Genomic DNA, 17,243 nt, shown 5'->3' with positions numbered 1-17,243 from the left:
TAGTAATAAGCGCTAGCTGACGCCCCTGGCCACACTAACATCCAATACAATAGTGGCTAGTGCATTGCAGAAAACCTAAAGGTATAATCTGAAGTGAAAAGAATACTCAGACAAGTTAGGATAATTTAGAGTAAATTTTGTCGGCTCTTTAATTAAGAATGATTGATTTTTGACACCTGATGCAAGAAGTCTCCTGAAACCTCGGTGGTAGTACATGATGGCGACCCTATCCCTCATGCAAAGATCCACTGGCCTGGCTATAGTGGTTTGTGACTAGAAATTGCTGAGTAAAAGCTTCCCACGGTGTCAGAAATCTGCAAGTTGAACATTTACTGGACGACTCATTGTTTCAATCGCAGACAAAACAATTTCTATGGCATGATGTGCGATAATAGATCACGTGCAACGCTACTAGGTATGAGTTTAGTATAACCAGAGCGATTGACGATCAACGTTGAGACGCTGTGACCATGTTTTAAGAGGCGATTCCAAACTGGAAGCAATATTATCAACACGACGGGGTTTAGTGTAAGGAAATAGTAGATCGACAGAACATCTCATGGTCTCAATACAAATTCCTGTTCTAGGCAAACATAGTGAAAATGATCGCTCGCTAAATGCTTCCCCTTCATGATGTCCCGAAACGCCAGCAAAACTCCAAGTCTACCCTTACTCCAATCCAGCTGTTAAACGTATGCTGTTGCTCTTGATATCGTCCTCTCTTCCACATTAGTAATTGCGTTCTGTAACGCGCTTGTCAAATCTACATGAAATAATGGTTTGTCCAGGCCATGAACAACAGCACCTCTCCGCTTCTGCTTCTCGAGTTCTCCTGATGACATTGAGCCATAAGATTTTACCGAGGAGAATCCCCCAATCAAAGGCTCTTCGTCTGTGTTGTTTGTATGTTTTGGTGTCAGTTCGTGGAAGCCTGTCTCCTGAGCGAGTGCCGCAGCAGAGTCCTTGCCTCCGATTTCCGCTACGCTGAAAATCGATTTCCATCTTCGATGTGCTGTGTCTTCGTTGGGTTTGTATGGGACTCCAAACCCTGCTGACACCAACGCTCTCTTGGACCATCGATTATTTATGCAAGCAAAATGCCAATCTACACCATCAGGAGAGGTATATGAATCGAGCTGATTACGAATATCGATCAGTCGTTGAATCGAGGTGATGTCGACGTTGTTGACAGAACTGAAATCTAGAATGACCGCCTTCAGTGTCGGAAGTGCAGAGTCTGGATCCGAGTGAACAGGCCGTTTTGCAGATTTCCTCGGCCCTGGGTTATTCCACGGCCTGTCACCTGGTCGTTCGAAAGCTTCGGGACTGCTGCGTTGCGTGTTGGATTGAATGAAGTCGCTTAGATAGTCCAGGGAGGAGTTGGCATTGGGGTAATTGAAGCCTTCAGAGAAGCGGTAGATGAAAACTCCGGGATACGGATGATCAACTTCAACTTCGGGGTTCGAGCCATCACCATGATCAAGGGGGAGAAAAACATTTCTCGCAGAAACATCAGAATCCTCGATTGTGCCGTACTCTCCCACGACTTTTCGGTGATCATCACCAATAACATGGTCGCCAATGACTGAACGAACCTTTACTTTGCCAAGAAACCTGCCTTTGGCCTTGAGGATACGATAGATAAATACAGCGCCTGAAAGGAGGACAGTAGCGTATAGCCCATCTTCTATTTGAGCAAAGACGCTGACGGTAACACCGGTGAAGAAGATGAAAACCTCGATAGGCGAAACTCTCCAGAACTGGTAAATGGTGTTGGGGGGCGTGACGAGATCTCCGACGGCGTGGATGATGACAGCCGCAAGAGCGGCACTTGGTATATAAAAGAAGACAGCAGTCAATAGGTAGGTTGCAAGTAAAACCACCAGTCCAGTTATTATTCCAGCAGCAGGCGTTCGTACGCCAGCTTTCGACTGAATCGCAGTACGACTGAAGGAGCCTGTAGCTGGATATGCCCCAAGAAATGGTCCAACAAGGTTGGCCATCCCAATGGCAACCATTTCTTGAGAGGGATCGATGGTGTAATTGTTGACACGTCCAAACGACTTGGAAATCGCCATATGCTCAACAAGCAAGACGATGACGGTAGCTGGGAGATATGGAACAAAGTCCGAAATGAGCTCCGTTGTTAGCTTTGGAACCCCGATATTCTGGAAACCTTTCACGTTGTTAGCTCCTTGACTCAAGCAGATAGATTGTGATGGGAGTACCTTTTGGAATTACCCCCAGAACTTTAAAGAGGGGATCGTCTCTTCTATGCATGTTGAGGACCCAGCTCATCACTGTATATACTAGAATAACAAAAACAGTTCGCATTGTGTTGGTGAAGAACAATAGTCTTTTATGTTTTGGATATCGTTCTGCCGCAGCGGTGAAACCTTGACGGATAAGGTATAAAATCGACAGGGCTGAGACTCCGACGATGGCATCGTAACCCGCCTCTCCAAGATGTTCGATCGTATTTGCAAGGACTTTATATGGCGGGTCCCGGTTCGAAAATCCTGACAGACCGAGGAGTGCTGGTAGTTGGCCGACGCAAATTGTGATGGCAGAGCCCGTCATAAAAGCTGAGAGAGAGGTAATGGAAATGAGGTCGACTATCCAGCCGCATCGTAATAGTCCAATAATGAGGACAATGAAGCCTGCGATGACTGATAACGCTGACGCAACAACATGTGCCGGGACGTTTTGTCCCGAATCTTGGACATCCTGAACAACGTTCCCAACGACGGTCGAAAGTACTGCGACAGGACCGATAGATATATCCTTGGAGGTACCGAATATCCAGTAGATCAAGGCCCCTATAAAAGACGAGTAGAGGCCAAATTGGGGTTCCAGGTTTGCGAGAATAGCATAGGCCATGCCTTGTGGAACAACCACAGCACCTATGGTGATACCGGCGACCAAATCACCCGCAAACCATTGCAAGTTGTAGTGGCTGATCCAAGTAGCGAATGGAAATAACGAAGCTGCATATGCAACAACCTCCTCCTTTGACGGGGTCTGCTCCTTGAGCCATTCCGACGATGTGGGTTCAGTTTCGTAAAATGAACTGTTTCTTTGCTCTGAAAAAATTGATGAACTGCTTGCTACCTCAGCTTGTAGGTCTTGTTTTTGGTCTTCGAGTTTGATGCCGAGAATGTTAGCCAGCCCCCTGCCCAACAGGTTTGTTTGGCCTAGCATCATGTGTATTGGTTGAGCGGTGTCAAGAGCTATTTCCTTTGAGGAGAAGATCCAAACTACGGCAGCCGAGGATGACTTCACCCTTCACTTCTTTTCAACATAAAACGATCGATTACTTGGGCAGAAACATTGCTCGTATATGTCTGCCAGCTCTGATCCTAGTGATGGGAAACCTGCTCTGTAGTAAGGCAGTGGTCACCGGACCAGCTGTAGCTAGCCAGTTTCATATAGAGGCGTGGAGGTCTGAGTTGTCCAAGAAGGGGTCAGGTAGATAGTAGCTAGCTTAGGGCTGTTCTTCTTGCAAATAGGATAATAGAAACTGTGTTGATCTTGATCTTGTGGTCTGGGGTTTTAGTTCAGGCCGATGACGAATATCGTGGGGTGTAAGGCGACATTATCGTTGGAGGTTGCACGTGGGATAGGATTGTTTTGAAAATTGGGAGACAGTAAAATGGGATTCTGACGATGCGTTCCGGCTAGGATAACTGAGTAATGTTAATTCTTGAGAATGTAAAGTAAGGAGGCCATAAATCAACGAAGATGAGTGCTCTGGTGTGGCAAGAGCTTCAATCTTGTATTTGAAGATTGGTAAAACTCTTGATGAGTCTGGAGAAACTAGTGACCCCCGAGCCATCGGTAATCGGCATTGTGTGGAGAGGATCCAAACATGATATGGAGGGGCAGGATGTGTTGTCATGGCTTCTATTGAATGGCTTCTCCATCTTTTTCTGAATAAATGACAAAGTCGTGCGGCGCTTGGTCAGCTTGTGAGCGTTCAGCATGATATAAAAATGGGTGTTTTTCGATGTCGCAATCGCCACTTTCCCCTTCACGGTAATAGCGTAACAACATCAGGAACATAATGTATGTTAAACCCCACGTCTGAGATCCAGTATTCCCATGTCAGAAAACCAAGAATGTGACATGACTAGCGATATCCCGAGATTTGCGATGATGATCAGCAGAATTTCTAGACGATAGCTGAACGTATGGCGATGACAGTTTTTCGTTGGGCTACCATAGCCATATGGCTTATAAGCCAAGTCCAACGAGTTGCAGGGATCATCGCTACTCCAATACCATAAACTATGCTTTTTGAATACCTTCTTGGTTGGCAAGCACATACTGACCTAGTGAAAGCAAAGAGAACTCGAGGTTGTGCTATTGCAAAGAAAGAACAGGACCAAGAAGGGACATAGGCTATATCATTGCCTATGCTATAACTGGAAGCCCAAGGTTGTTGAATCTTTGAGATATGTTACTCAGAAATAACCCATGTTAGTCGAACAATGTCTTCTCCAATTTCCTGGGTTTACTGTAATCTGAGAATAAGTTAACCACAAACATATGGATGCGTGGATGAATATATTCCCAAGATTTCACTGCCTACAGGTAGTATCTGCTTAGTTACCTACTACTAATACTTGTTTGCATGAACATCTCGTCAGCCTGCAGGCATTCGGGAAGTCGGCGAATCAGTCTATCCAGCTCCGACCCAACCTCAAAATAGCACACCTGAATCCCAACCTCTTGATAAATGATGCATTCCTCAGTGTCATGGGCAGGCGAACACCAAGACATTAAAGTCAGGGGCCAAAGAGCCTTCGCGAGTCATCGAATATAATAACAACGTGTCGACTGGAAGTTGAAAGGGCCTGCTATAAAAACAATTGGTGGTAGTGGTCAACCTAAGCAGCTAATTAAGATAGGTTTCAATAGGTCTTAGTGTAGAGGTTAATTGAAGAACGCGAAACCAACACGATTCACCATTGTCCCTCCATCCACATCACGTCCCTTCCACACTTCAACTCAGTCTCCAGCCTCCCCGCTAATGGAATCCTGCGCTCCGAACGACTAAAACCCGTTCTCAGCGTCATCAGCCCTAATTAATATCCCCATCATATTCGGTTATCTGGCTCCTTTTTCGCATCGGATCTTGTCGTATAACACCCATGCCTACCCCTATCGTCGAGGTTTGACAAACTCTCCTTGAGCATCGCAACCATGGAGCCGCCCTCAAATTCGAATTCTAGCATCAGATCAGCGATTCCCTCACTTCCCGCCCCCGTTACCACACAACTCCAGGCCCCGCCATCGCCGCGCACTCATCGCGCCCTTCGACGTCTTCAATCCGCACACACTCTTGGAGCCCGCGCTCGCGAGCAAGGCACGCCCTCGCTCATCTCTCAGCAGCGCCAGCGCGACACCCAGCGCAATCCTTCTCCTACAAGACCGTCACAAGCGCCTCCTGCTGCTTCAGGCACACCCAGCTTCTCCCAGAATATCAATCGCTCACCTCAGCGCGGGCGCGCTAATAGCGATGCCACCCCACCCCTCATTCATCAGATGAATGTTGTGACAGCCAGCAAGCGTGCTGGGAGTAAGAAACCCGTATTCTCGCATGGCCATTTGCCTCTTCATCAAATTATCCGCGAAGGTCCAACAGATGGTGATTTCTTGGGCGCTTTGGAGAGCGCACGGTGGAAGGTCATTGATGAAGGTGTCAAGAGTGCTGAGGATGGCATGGTAAGAGGAATATTCAGGTGCTCCCAACATGGTGTACTGACAGTAGTCTTGTGCAGTCAACATTGAGAATATACGTCTGGCTCGTCCTCCTGGACGCTCCTATCCTATCGACCGATGACTACCTCGCCCTCATCCACCGAGGAGCCTCTCCGGCTTACTCTAAGATCCGCAACGACACTTTCCGCACACTTACAACCGACCCTCTCTTCCGCCGACGTGTCAGCGAGGCCAGTCTGATTCGTTTACTTAACGCAATTGCATGGAAGTTACATGATGCACGTGAGGAACAGCGTCAAAGCCGCCCTGGTAGCAGCCGAGCTTCACTCCCTGGCGGCAGTAGTGTCTCGGGCTGTTCTCAGTCAGGCACAAGCACGTCTTCGCCAACTGCTCGCAATCGCGCGCGGGCCTTAACACTTACAACCGAGGGTTCCGAATCCGGCGCAGGCGCTGCGACTCTAGAGCCCGGCACCTATGTTCAGGGTATGAACGTTCTGGCAGCACCATTTCTTTACGCAGCTCGCAGTGAAGCAGAAGCATTCGTTGCATTCCACTCACTGTTGACTCGAGAATGCCCGGGATATATTCGTGGTGCCATGGACGGCGTTCATCGCGGTCTTGCACTGGTCGATAAGGTCCTTGCTATTGTTGATCCTAAGCTAAGCATGTACCTTACTGCGAAGGGCCTCTCGGCTGAGATCTATGCTTTTCCGTCCGTTTTGACGCTGTGCGCATGTACACCACCGCTTCCTGAGGTTTTACGGCTATGGGACTTCTTGTTCGCCTATGGTCCTCATCTTAATATTGTCTGCATTGTCGCGCAGCTTACAATTATGCGAACTCAAATTCTTCAGTCACCTAGGTAAGGATTATGCGAAAGCCCGACTCGAATGATTGCTGATTTCCAAGTAGCCCAAATAAGGTCTTGAGATCCTTCCCCCAGCTTAACGCTGATCTCGTCAAATCCGTCACCATTGGCATTATCAAGAAGATACCCGACGATGTTTATGCTGAGATTGTTTCTCACGCTCTCTAAATATGGCGCACCCTTCGTACCATAGTATTTCGGGATTGACAGACAAGCGCTGTGGCCACTCTAGGTGATACAAGGGCACAACATGACTGAGCAGGGGTCTGGTCGCGAAACTCAACTGACGTGCATACTGCCACGCGGATGGAAAGTTTATTTTGAACCACTCGTCCGTTACCCAGCAGCCCATAAAGTTGTTCAAGGGTCTTGCAACACACTAATCCTGGCCGATATTGCCAAACTCAAGTTTTTAACAGCAGGCGGCCATGAAAGGGCAATAGTACTCAAAAGTGGTTTTTGTTTTATGTTTTTTATGATTATTGAAACGCGTTATGACGGGACATGGATGGTACTTTAATGATGCGCGATATGAGCGTGAGCGGTTCTTAATGGGTACTAGAGGCTTCAAATAGAGACGGATGCTCTAGGATGAATGAATGAATATACGATTGGTTATCTATGATCTATTTACATGCAACTCGTATCACATTGCGAACTTACTGCTCCGTCCACGCACGCCTGTCATATCATATTCAACCCTTTATCAATCAAACTCAACGCCGGCTTACATGCATGTGCTTTTCATCAGACGACATTGAAGCATTTAGCTTCATCAAGAAGGGGGCTGAGTGTATAGCTTTTGCCTACCACCACTCAAGTCATGGCCACCATTGTTGGGAGTTATCCTATTATGGACGAACGGCACGGTTTAACAGGATTACTTAGTTGTTTTAATCCAAGTTTCCGGCGAAATGCCCCTCGAACAGGCGGTGCGATTGGACTCACGCTGCACCAAGGTGCGTATAGGTACTTCAGCAGAGTTTTGCCACAGGGGCAGCGCTGAGATAAGATCAACTCCAGCAGAGCATGCAATTGACGATAGGAGGATTCGAGCGGCGCGGGTCAAGCCGAGCAAGGCGCGGCGGAATCAGCCAGATGCTTGATACGCTTCGAGGGGGGCTGATAAACTTGTTAGGCCATTCTGAGTTGGTCGCTCAAGGCCCGTCCAATGCCCCCTAATGATTTAATACGAAGGGCAGCCAGCTTCTGCTCGGTGGAAGGCGTTGGCAAAGAAGGTTTGCATGGCCGAGTAGTGGAATAGGATACCTCCGAGAACCGCGGCATGCCAGAGGTTATGGCTTCCACCAACATAGTCAAAGCAACCGGGAAACCACCTTTCAGGAATCTTACTGGCGTAAACAACGGCGCCCGTGAAGTACACGAGCATCGACTTGGAGATTGGCGAGTAGAAATTGTACACGAAGTCGAGCCCGTGAGTCCACCCAAGCTGAACCATGGGCATAAACCCGGTCAAGGCAAGGCCAACAAAAAAGGCGACTCGCGCCCATGCCATATCGGCACCATTAAACCGAGGATGCCAAGGGAGGATGACGCCTCCAATTCCGAGAAAAGCTGTCAAGCCCATATAGATGTATCGGCTGACAGGGTCGCAGTAAAATGCTGTGTATTCAGTCGTCATGATGGAGGCAGCAATCAACAAAGATATGCCGGTATAGTCCACGCAGGCAAATATTGAAATAGCATCGACATCTGCAACAGCATTCATAGTGTGCCAAACCGTTGAGCAAACCAAAGTGAGGCAAGCCATAACAAAAAAGACGCCCGCGACGAATACATCAGACTTCGTACTGAGTGTAAAGTTGGCAGTATTCGGGTAGAAATAGAGCGCAATCGCGAGGACCAAAATAAGGCCCAGTGCATGGGACCAGATGTTGACTAGCTCATTGGAAAGATTAAAGGCTGAGCGTACGCATTCGAGTTTGGATTCGGTGAAACGGTAACCTTTGTGGATATGAGGGTTGTTTCGCCAAGGTGAGGGGAGGTCATCGTAGGAGAGGAGGCGCCCTTCCTTGGCCAGAACAATAGCTTGCTGAATATGTTCCTCCAGTGAAAGAGCGGCTTGAATGGCACGCTCAATTCCTTCGTTAGCAACTCGACGTCCCTCATCCATGAAAGCCTCAGCAGCGTTGGCGGCGTTTGCGAAACCCTGCTCACGTAATTTGTAGGCCCTGGTTTCAAAATCAGAGAGCATGTTTTCAAGCAAATCGACTCCAACGTGAGCCTTCTCATTCAGCGACTCGGCGGCCTCTAAGGTCTCCTTGTATCTTGCCTCTAGAGTATCGACCATAATATGTAAACGGCGTCGACCTGCACCAAGGACTTCCTCGGAAGCGTGGGAACATCTCGAACGAACAGCCTGGAGTGTAGAGAAGGTACGAGAGATGCTGGAGTCCTTACTCAAATCAACATAGTTCTCGATAAAATCAAGCCGACGCTCGAGTTCTGAGAGGAACAGGTCGACTTTGAGAAGGAGACCCTCTTCACCATCCATGATATGGCCAACAATGGATCGTCTCCTGGGAATGAAGAAGGAGTGTCGTCGTCTTCGGGGTTCGGCGTCAGGTCGAATGTCGGATCCGGATGTACTCGCCATCTTATCACCGTCCCGAGCCTTATAGGCACAGGCTGTTGTGATGGCGGTAGTAACGTCTGACATGATGGCGGCTGCGACTTGAGACGAATATTGTGGTGATTATGCCGCGACGGTTGGGCTAAGCTGAATCGGCAAGCGCTGTGACGCTGCAACTATGGTGGCAACGAGTTAAACTCTCTGCATCTGGTGATGCTGGTAATCGGTGGATGATGTTGTTTGAACTTCTATGCGACTTGGCTAACGTGAGGCTTTGTCGAGGCCACGAGCAAAAAATGAAGAGTACAATTGGTTATTATTGAATGATTAGGAGTCTCGGAACAAGTTGGGTGCAGCGATGAGAAGCACCCTTGCGGACCCTGCGGGTATTTTACACGCGGGGACAACGATTGCCGAGTCTGGTTGGCGGAAATAGTCCTGTCTTCTTCCTATTCTTGCTGAGTTGGATAAGGATCTGCGTGTAAGGAAGCAGCCAAGGCTTGGAAATGGGGAAATGATATGATGTTGGGAATATGAAGACTTGAAAAGGAGAGTATAGCTCGTTAAGAGGGATGAGAAATTACAAGCAAAGGAGGGTCAGAGTACGAAGGAATGAACAGAGTGAGAGCGCATGATGGTTGAGAGGTTGAGAAATTGGGCAGAAAAAAGGACTGGATTCATCCCAGTAGCTGAAATGACGGTACCGGGGGCGGTCTTGGCGTCCTTGTTGGGTTACTAACGAACGCCACTTGGAAAACGACCTAATCGTTTATTGGGCAGCGTCGAACAAGGCAAAGGCATGGCATACCGGTAGAATCGGGAGACAAGTTCAGTCCTTTTCCATGACCAACAAAGTATCCACGGCTCTGAAGGGTATTTGGAAGGACATCCGGATTCCTTGATGATCGAAGATGACCTCCCGTCGAAAACAAAATGCTTCTTAGCAAGACTTCTAACAGTCGATACAAACCCCCCGGCTTTCACAAGATAGCTCGGTAACTCAGCTCGCCACGGCCCGCTTATGGACTTTGATTGCGCAAGAAAGATGGATTCTCGAACCAATAGGGTGCCAACCTTCAAAACGCCGCCGATGCACTCACCGACCACTTGCATTGAGGTGCCGCTCCTGTTTGGTCTTTGTTCCTGGACTACGTAGGAATTGATGTTGAAGATTGAAGTCACAAAATATTCCGAATACCTTAGGCAGACAAGCGCGGGTTTCCATTGACAACGCAGCTGTTGTTGTGTCCTGGTTCCAAGGACTCTCATGGCTCCCATATAAGAGCTGTCTGGTGTTCCCATAGCCGAAAGGGGCCAGAGCAGTCATCTGTTGTATTAACGTAGTACTGCCAATGGCCTGCTTAGTCTCAGAATCAGTCCTAACTATCATCCCCGACACAAATGCAAATTGAGACTATGTCTGAGCGTAACTCTATTGTCACGCCGTCAAGGAACGGTGCAACCGCTGAAGTCAATCCTGGAAAGTCACTTGATTCACGACAGGGGCCTAAAAAGACGACATCCCTTTGAGCAACCAGGCGAGAGAGAAAATATTGACTTACATTAGTAGATAGTAACTACTGAGACGAATTGACAAGAAAGTCAGTTGAATAGTGAGTATTGACTGAGGATATGACTGACGAGTTAATTGACATGATCAGATATTTGGGATTAATTAACCTAAGCTTAAGGTTGGCTAGAATAGCATAAACTCGTCATTAGAAAGACATCTCAATCCCGCATTTTTCTGCAACCCAAAGCCAGGTTACCGGGCTGCAATCGTCCTCTTCATATGCTAAGATCGCGATAGCCTCGATTTTTAGAGGATGGAACTAATCAACAACTGCGTCACCAAATGTGTATTTTGAGCCAGGCCCTCAGGGAGCAAGAGAACTTCTGACATTGAATAAAAGTGCCAAAAATAAGTAATCTAAGGGTCTATTAAGTCAATACTAAGTTTACCTAAGTATTTTTGTTATTTAGAAAAGAGTATCCTCAGCATGCCCGTAAGTATAAGGTACCTATATTGTGGAGAGACCACGAAACATGGCAGCTCGTACTCATGAAATCCAATGAAGCAAGTACAGTAATAAAGGTTAACTACTAAAGTAGATACTCACCATCAATAATAACAAACAGAAGTGTCAGACACACTTACATATTGGTAGTTGGCATCATGCCAAATATCCCGTCCAATGGTTTGCCGCTGGTTGCCTAGCCCCACCTTTCCTTGTCCTAACATCAGCTCAGGAACAAACAAAAGCCTGGGGTTCGAGTTCTCAACTCGAATTCATCCAGCGATTCTTCTCCACACCTTGCACTTACATCTTTCGCATCAAAGAGTACAGCCCACGAATAAAAAACATGGCGATCGATAAAATTGTTACCGACCCAAGGCTTTGCGCAGTCTTGCAGATTTCTGACCAGGCACGCGACCAGGCTGGCGCACTCCTTAGTCTGGGTGAACAAGCATACAGTGAAGGTCCTCCATCAGCCGAAGCGCAAGCTGAATTCGCCAAGCAGCAAAAGCTCCTTTTCACGACCGTGGCGCATCTGAAAGGACTGCACCGAAACGTTTGTTTCTCCGCCCGTGAGACCAAGTCCCAGACTGCCGAGTCGCGTCAAGAAGTCGACCGCCTGCATCTTCAGCTTCAGAACCTGTATTACGAACAACGACACCTCCAAGGAGAGATTACCGCATGCGAATCTTACGAGTAAGCCCTTGCACACCGACTCCAGCTGGGCTCGACTTCAGTAATTCACTAACACATCATAGTCACAAGTATCAACAATTACCTCTCATCCCTGTCGAGGAATTCCTTGCCCAACACCCCGAACACGAGAATGATGACGAGAATACCTTGATGGTCGCGCGCATAGATCACGAACGGTCTGAGCGTGAGGCTCTGGAGCAACAGAGACAGGAGCTGCTTAAGCGGAAGCAAAAGCTGATTGCGGACAACAAAAGAAGGAAGGATGACCTTGCCAACTTGGATAATGACTTGGAAAAGTTCATTGATGTAAGTTTTTCGATGCGTGCATGTCCTAATTACGTCCGGACTTTGTCCTAACTTTCTTCTAGGCTGCCAAACCGATTCAGAAGCTGTTTGAAAAGGCACCCTGAATAATGACTTTCTTGGAGGACAGGCAAAATTATGGTGGTTTACACCGAGCGTGTGCTTTTGAGCCAGTCTTGAGCTGACATCACGACGTTAGGGGAAACGCCTAGGTGTTGGACGTTAACGCTCAGATTTCAACCTTGATCGAAATCACTGCAGAATTACAGGCTGGCGTACGGCGTTTATGGAACTGAACGAAACCGCAAGGGAGTGTTTTTACCACGGAGAGTAACGTTAGAATTCTTCCTAAACATAAGATACCCATTGAAAGAGAAACTGGCAAGTATTCCCACCAAACCTTCACCTGCATCCAGTCTGAGGGCTGCTTTTCGCGAAAGAGACTATTCGACGCTCGCATGCTTGGTTTTTCAACGAAACCCTTGGCCTTTCAGCTGCAGGTTCAAGCGAACACTGTTTCCGCTATTCAATTGTGACATGGCCGCTCTGAACCACGTTTGCTACAAGCGAACGCGACATGTGTCAGAATTGACAGCCAACTTGATTAGAACAACAAAAACAACAGCACCACGACTGCGATTTTGATCCTCTACACCGTTACTGAACTTATGGTCATTTTCCTTCAACACCATGAACGAACTATGTCTTATGTCTCATCTCAGTTGAGGAGGTATAGCGTCTCATGGCTATCCGAAAATTCACATGGGTGGGCTTCCGAAAATGCAAGGGATCCAATCACTTAACCCCGTGGGCCAATGATAGCCATGCAACATCAACAAGACCCTGCACAACCACGTCGACTAACAAGTTCGTTGAATTGGATGCCGGCTACGAACAATTGACCACAGACCCCTTGGGTAGATCTTCAAACCAGAATCATCAGCCGTGGTCGAACTCCCACTCGTGACCGGATTTGGACCCATATGTATCAGTCGGGATCCTCAACCACTGGTAGCGGCGCGTGTTGTGACTACGACTTGCGATTGACGCACGATTCTCAGGCTATTATTCAAGACCAAGGAAATGTTACAATAGCCACACAACCACTAGAAAGTTGAGCGAGCCTCGTGGACACAGCCTCGAGCCAGTCAAAGTTAACCGCATACCAACGTTGTGGAATAGGCATCAACCTAAGGCGAGGCTTCTTGTATCAAGCCCGTTACTCTTCATCTCAGTTTCATTGAGATCGTGAGCGAGCAACAACGATGCCTAATAATAAGCCGATCAGTGTTCTTCGCTGTCAAACTGACACAGTGTGTGATTTACGAGACAGATCGAGGGTGCAAAATCTTATCCCGAGATATACATATGGCCGTGTACAACGACCAACAACAGCTAGACCTCACGACGGTCACTTCGAGTTGGTGAGAACCAGCAGGTCTCTCACCTGGCCAAAGTGACCCTGAACCATTGTGCGCGGGTCAGGTTTTGGTTCGTGACGACAGAGGGTCTTTGGAATTCGGGCAAAGCATCGCTATGAAACCCCATCGAAATGAAGGAATAACCACCGGAATTAGAGATGAGAACTCACCAGAGACTCCGGATCCAGAAGTGTCACACTGTCTAAATGATATTATTTTCTGATCCCAGTGCTTGCTCCATGTTAACGTCGAGTACCTAGGTTTGTGATGTTGAAGCCGGTCATGAGCTTCATGGGTGACTTGAATCCTCCGAATTTACTCGATGGAAGACGACTGAGTGAATTGCATCTCACCCTCGAAGACAGCTCTGGTTTGGAGCCAATGAGGTCCATGACTTCTGTATCTGCATCACAGTGATTAGGAACAGGAAGCATGGTATCTTCATCACACCATGGGCGTTTGTTCGCTTGTGAGTGGCCAAAGATAATCCTGAGCCAAAGCCAAGGGTCCGATTTGGGTCCACTTGCCACGATTCATTAATGCTTAGGAGAAATATAGTTCATGAGCTTGTTTGCTAAGTCTCATTACCTTATTATTGGACTACAACAACCATGTTGACCGCTATCACCCCCGGTTTCCATCCGAGCGATACCTCAAGATACCACTAGCTTGGTTGCTTGGTATCTAGTAGATGGTTAGTTCGCAAGCAGCATGACGATCAAGCCTCAAGGTAACATGTCCCATGTTGCCCACCCCATATTTTGGCACATGGGGCGTGGAGCCTCAAGAAGGTGTTATCTTGTTCTTCTGGCCGAATCAGAAAAGCTACAAGATGGCGCGTGCTATAAGGGTTGGTAACCATATCTTAAGATCCGGAGGCTGGCGAATATCCTATGTCTCGTGCCCTTGGCTTGACCATCATGGCTATTTCCCATGTCTTTTGTTCTCCAGTCTCCCAGAGCTAGCTCTTTGCAGATTCCATGTTAATTTTCGCATTGTGAAATCGGGTGGGTGTGATTGACCTTGCTTGGCCTACCTAGCTTTATCAGGTCGGAAATCTCCCCATAGCCTTGCACTTACACATGCATTTTCAAACAAACGTCATCCCGCCCCCTTTGCCTTTCTCTCCTACCTTATCTTTCTTTCCAGTTAACACCTTCTTGCCCTGGTTGACCTGATATATACAGCTTATTCCTGCTTTGTACTTCCTCGTCGCACTTGAGTCAACTGCCTCTGGGCTACCCGGGTTCTCCTGAGTACATCGCAGCTCTCGTATACATTTGCAGGTTCATATCTCCAAGAAACCTTATTTTTCGATCTTACACGGCATGTCTTTGTTCACATGGGTCGCGCAACGCGCAGGTGGGTTAAGTATGATTGCACTGAGTGCTCTCTGCTATTGGGTTATATACCACGATGCCTCTCTTGAACAATACCGATACGAAGGAAAACAGCCTGATATCCAAGCCTCCCAATATCCTCCCGATTATTCTATAGGCGCTGGTGTTTGGAGTTACGTCTTCGCATATTATTGCCTTTTTGTTCATATACTGGTTTGCATGTTCCCCCTCCGAGCCTGCTGGACTATATGGACTCTCACCCAATCCATGAAAAGAGCAGCGCGTAGCGATTCATTACTTGATCTGAAGAAACTCGCTTCACGTCGGGACTCCTACGCTTCAGTATCGAGCTCTGAGACTCTCATATCCAGTCCAAACAGTCCGTCTTCCTCCACTGCTAGTGAAGCTGGCGATTACGACCCTGAATACTACACGGACGGTGTACCAGGAGCTTGTGACAACGTGGTTCATGCCATCATCATCCCCAACTACAAGGAAGAAGTTGATACACTCAGGGAGACCCTCGATGTGCTGGCATCCCATCCTCAGGCTCATTATTCCTATGATGTAAGATTTCTTCTTCTTCTTCTTCTTCTTCTTCTTCTTTATTTTTTTTTTAAATCAAGGCGCAACAGTGTATCATTATCTAAGGAACACGCCAGACTCATATATCAAAGTCGCTAACTGATAATTCTCACTAGGTCTATCTCGGAATGGAACACAGAGAGAGTAACGCTGAAACAAAGGCTCTTGGACTGATACAGGAATTTGCAAAGAAGTTCAGATTCCTTGACTTCACACTTCACCCATCAGAAATTCCTGGTGAAGCCGCTGGCAAAGGCAGCAATATCGCATGGGCTGCTCGTAAGCTGAGCGAGAGGTACTCGGCAGCTGTGAGGAAGAACGTTGTAATCACTGGCATTGATGGTACGCCTATTTGGAAACCTATCCTTCATCCTCGCCTGCTCATTGCTGACTCTCATGGATTATCTAGCTGATAGTCACCTTTCATCGAACTACTTTACACTTCTGACGAATATGCACTTGTCTTATTCCGAAACCGCATTGACTACCATCTACTCGGCTCCTATTATTTTCGACCGGAACGCACATTGTGTTCCATCTCTTGTCCGTGTTGCTGATATACTCTGGGGCGCCGCTGGTATGTCTGGCTTGTACCCTGGCTCCTCTATTTCTCCACCTACATCCGTTTATTCTCTTCCACTGGACTTGATTGATCGGGTTGGCGGATGGGATTGTGGCAGCGAAGCCATCGGTGAAGACCTGCATATGTATATCAAGTGTTTTTTTGCCCTCAATGGTAACTTAACCAGTCGGGTCATCTACAGCCCTGTCAGCCAAAGTAACGTTACTGGAGGTGGCGGGCTATTGAAAGACACTCATGCTCGTTATAAGCAGGCTCTGCGTCACATGTGGGGTGCTCTTGATACTGGGTTTGCGCTTCGTAAACTGGTTCAGCTATGGCATGATCGCAAGCAAACTTGCCGCTCCTATCAACCCCTTCACTACACCATCTCAGATGCCGATGATCTTTCCATTCCCGAAAGCTACTCAGGCGATGAGCACAGCGGACAGGCCTATGACAACGGCATCTTTTCAAGCATCCACAGGGAGATTGTCCAACAGCCACACTGGGAAAATGTTTTCTATATGCTGCATCGCCTTTTCGAAGCTCACTTTCTTCCCGTTCATATGGCTATACTGGTACTTTCTTCTGCACTTTATGTCAAGCTCACAGAAGGCAACGAGGACCCACGAAACCTGGCTTGGATTTTCAGCTGGTGTAATCTCATTCGCATTTACGGTTTCTTTCAAATTGGAGTCTACGTGTCTCTATACGAAAGTTTTCACCAGACGGGAGTCGCCAGTCGTGAGAGGGAAATGGTCAAGGCTGGACTTGCCAACGGAATGGACTTTTCCCGTCGATCTCTCAAAAACAACTGGTATGACTACTTTGCGATTCCTGTTGTCGCTCCTCTATACGGCACCATACCGAGTGCTCAAGCTTTGATTTGCCAGCTTTGGGGCCAGGATCTTGTTTATACTGTGAGCAAGAAGGCAGCGCGGCGTCAAATACCCGTCGTGAAGGTGGACAACATGGCCTAGGACCAGATGCTATAATCATGGCCACTATGATCTTGAGGTGTTAAGCAACGGTTTATGATGATGATGGATATGGAAGGTTGGTCTCTGAACTAACATGGGAAAGAATATATACCAATGACTTGGCTATTAAGGAAAGTTTACAGCTGTTTGGCA

At 47.6% G+C, this 17,243-nt stretch overlaps 5 protein-coding genes across 5 annotated transcripts; 3 read left to right on the top strand and 2 right to left on the bottom strand.

Annotated features, from left to right (window-relative positions):
- Nucleotides 1-686: 686 nt before the first annotated feature.
- BKA55DRAFT_532779 (sulfate transporter family-domain-containing protein) lies at nucleotides 687-3,204 on the bottom strand (the record flags this gene model as incomplete). Its single annotated transcript, XM_046189384.1, has 2 exons — nucleotides 687-2,176; nucleotides 2,229-3,204. The coding sequence occupies 2 exons, from the start codon at nucleotides 3,202-3,204 to the stop codon at nucleotides 687-689; spliced, it is 2,466 nt and encodes an 821-aa protein (XP_046056938.1).
- Nucleotides 3,205-4,960: 1,756 nt separating this feature from the next.
- Nucleotides 4,961-7,203, top strand: BKA55DRAFT_602492 (rab-GTPase-TBC domain-containing protein). The gene is made up of 3 exons (XM_046196560.1): nucleotides 4,961-5,727; nucleotides 5,784-6,586; nucleotides 6,637-7,203. The coding sequence occupies exons 1-3, from the start codon at nucleotides 5,206-5,208 to the stop codon at nucleotides 6,758-6,760; spliced, it is 1,449 nt and encodes a 482-aa protein (XP_046056937.1). The 5' UTR covers nucleotides 4,961-5,205; the 3' UTR covers nucleotides 6,761-7,203.
- Nucleotides 7,204-7,778: 575 nt separating this feature from the next.
- On the bottom strand, nucleotides 7,779-9,272 carry BKA55DRAFT_683232 (hemolysin-III related-domain-containing protein; the record flags this gene model as incomplete). The annotated part of the gene is made up of 1 exon (XM_046198470.1): nucleotides 7,779-9,272. One exon carries the CDS (start codon nucleotides 9,270-9,272, stop codon nucleotides 7,779-7,781), a length of 1,494 nt encoding a protein of 497 aa, XP_046056936.1.
- Nucleotides 9,273-11,185: 1,913 nt separating this feature from the next.
- Nucleotides 11,186-12,488, top strand: BKA55DRAFT_700613 (Fms-interacting protein-domain-containing protein; the record flags this gene model as incomplete). Its single annotated transcript, XM_046200585.1, has 4 exons — nucleotides 11,186-11,191; nucleotides 11,298-11,899; nucleotides 11,962-12,205; nucleotides 12,268-12,488. The coding sequence occupies 4 exons, from the start codon at nucleotides 11,186-11,188 to the stop codon at nucleotides 12,307-12,309; spliced, it is 894 nt and encodes a 297-aa protein (XP_046056935.1). The 3' UTR covers nucleotides 12,310-12,488.
- A 2,463-nt stretch (nucleotides 12,489-14,951) lies between these two features.
- On the top strand, nucleotides 14,952-17,090 carry BKA55DRAFT_532775 (glycosyl transferase family group 2-domain-containing protein; the record flags this gene model as incomplete). Its single annotated transcript, XM_046189383.1, has 3 exons — nucleotides 14,952-15,530; nucleotides 15,665-15,890; nucleotides 15,958-17,090. The coding sequence occupies 3 exons, from the start codon at nucleotides 14,952-14,954 to the stop codon at nucleotides 17,088-17,090; spliced, it is 1,938 nt and encodes a 645-aa protein (XP_046056934.1).
- Between the last annotated feature and the right edge of the window lie 153 nt (nucleotides 17,091-17,243).

This window comes from Fusarium redolens (genome assembly GCF_020744475.1).
Source record: "Fusarium redolens strain MPI-CAGE-AT-0023 chromosome Unknown BKA55scaffold_1, whole genome shotgun sequence".
Taxonomy (NCBI): Eukaryota; Fungi; Ascomycota; class Sordariomycetes; order Hypocreales; family Nectriaceae; genus Fusarium; species Fusarium redolens.
The sequence above is the reverse complement of the archived record's forward strand: the minus strand, read 5'-3'. Positions and strand labels throughout refer to the sequence as shown.

What these genes read in the sequence shown, in the direction of transcription:
- BKA55DRAFT_602492 (XM_046196560.1), top strand. Translation starts at nt 5,206, where the DNA reads ATGGAGCCGCCCTCAAATTCGAATTCTAGCATCAGATCAGCGATTCCC. An exon ending in AGAGTGCTGAGGATGGCATG is followed by an intron (nt 5,728 to 5,783) that starts GTAAGAGGAATA and finishes AGTCTTGTGCAG; the next exon opens with TCAACATTGAGAATATACGT. An exon ending in CAAATTCTTCAGTCACCTAG is followed by an intron (nt 6,587 to 6,636) that starts GTAAGGATTATG and finishes ATTTCCAAGTAG; the next exon opens with CCCAAATAAGGTCTTGAGAT.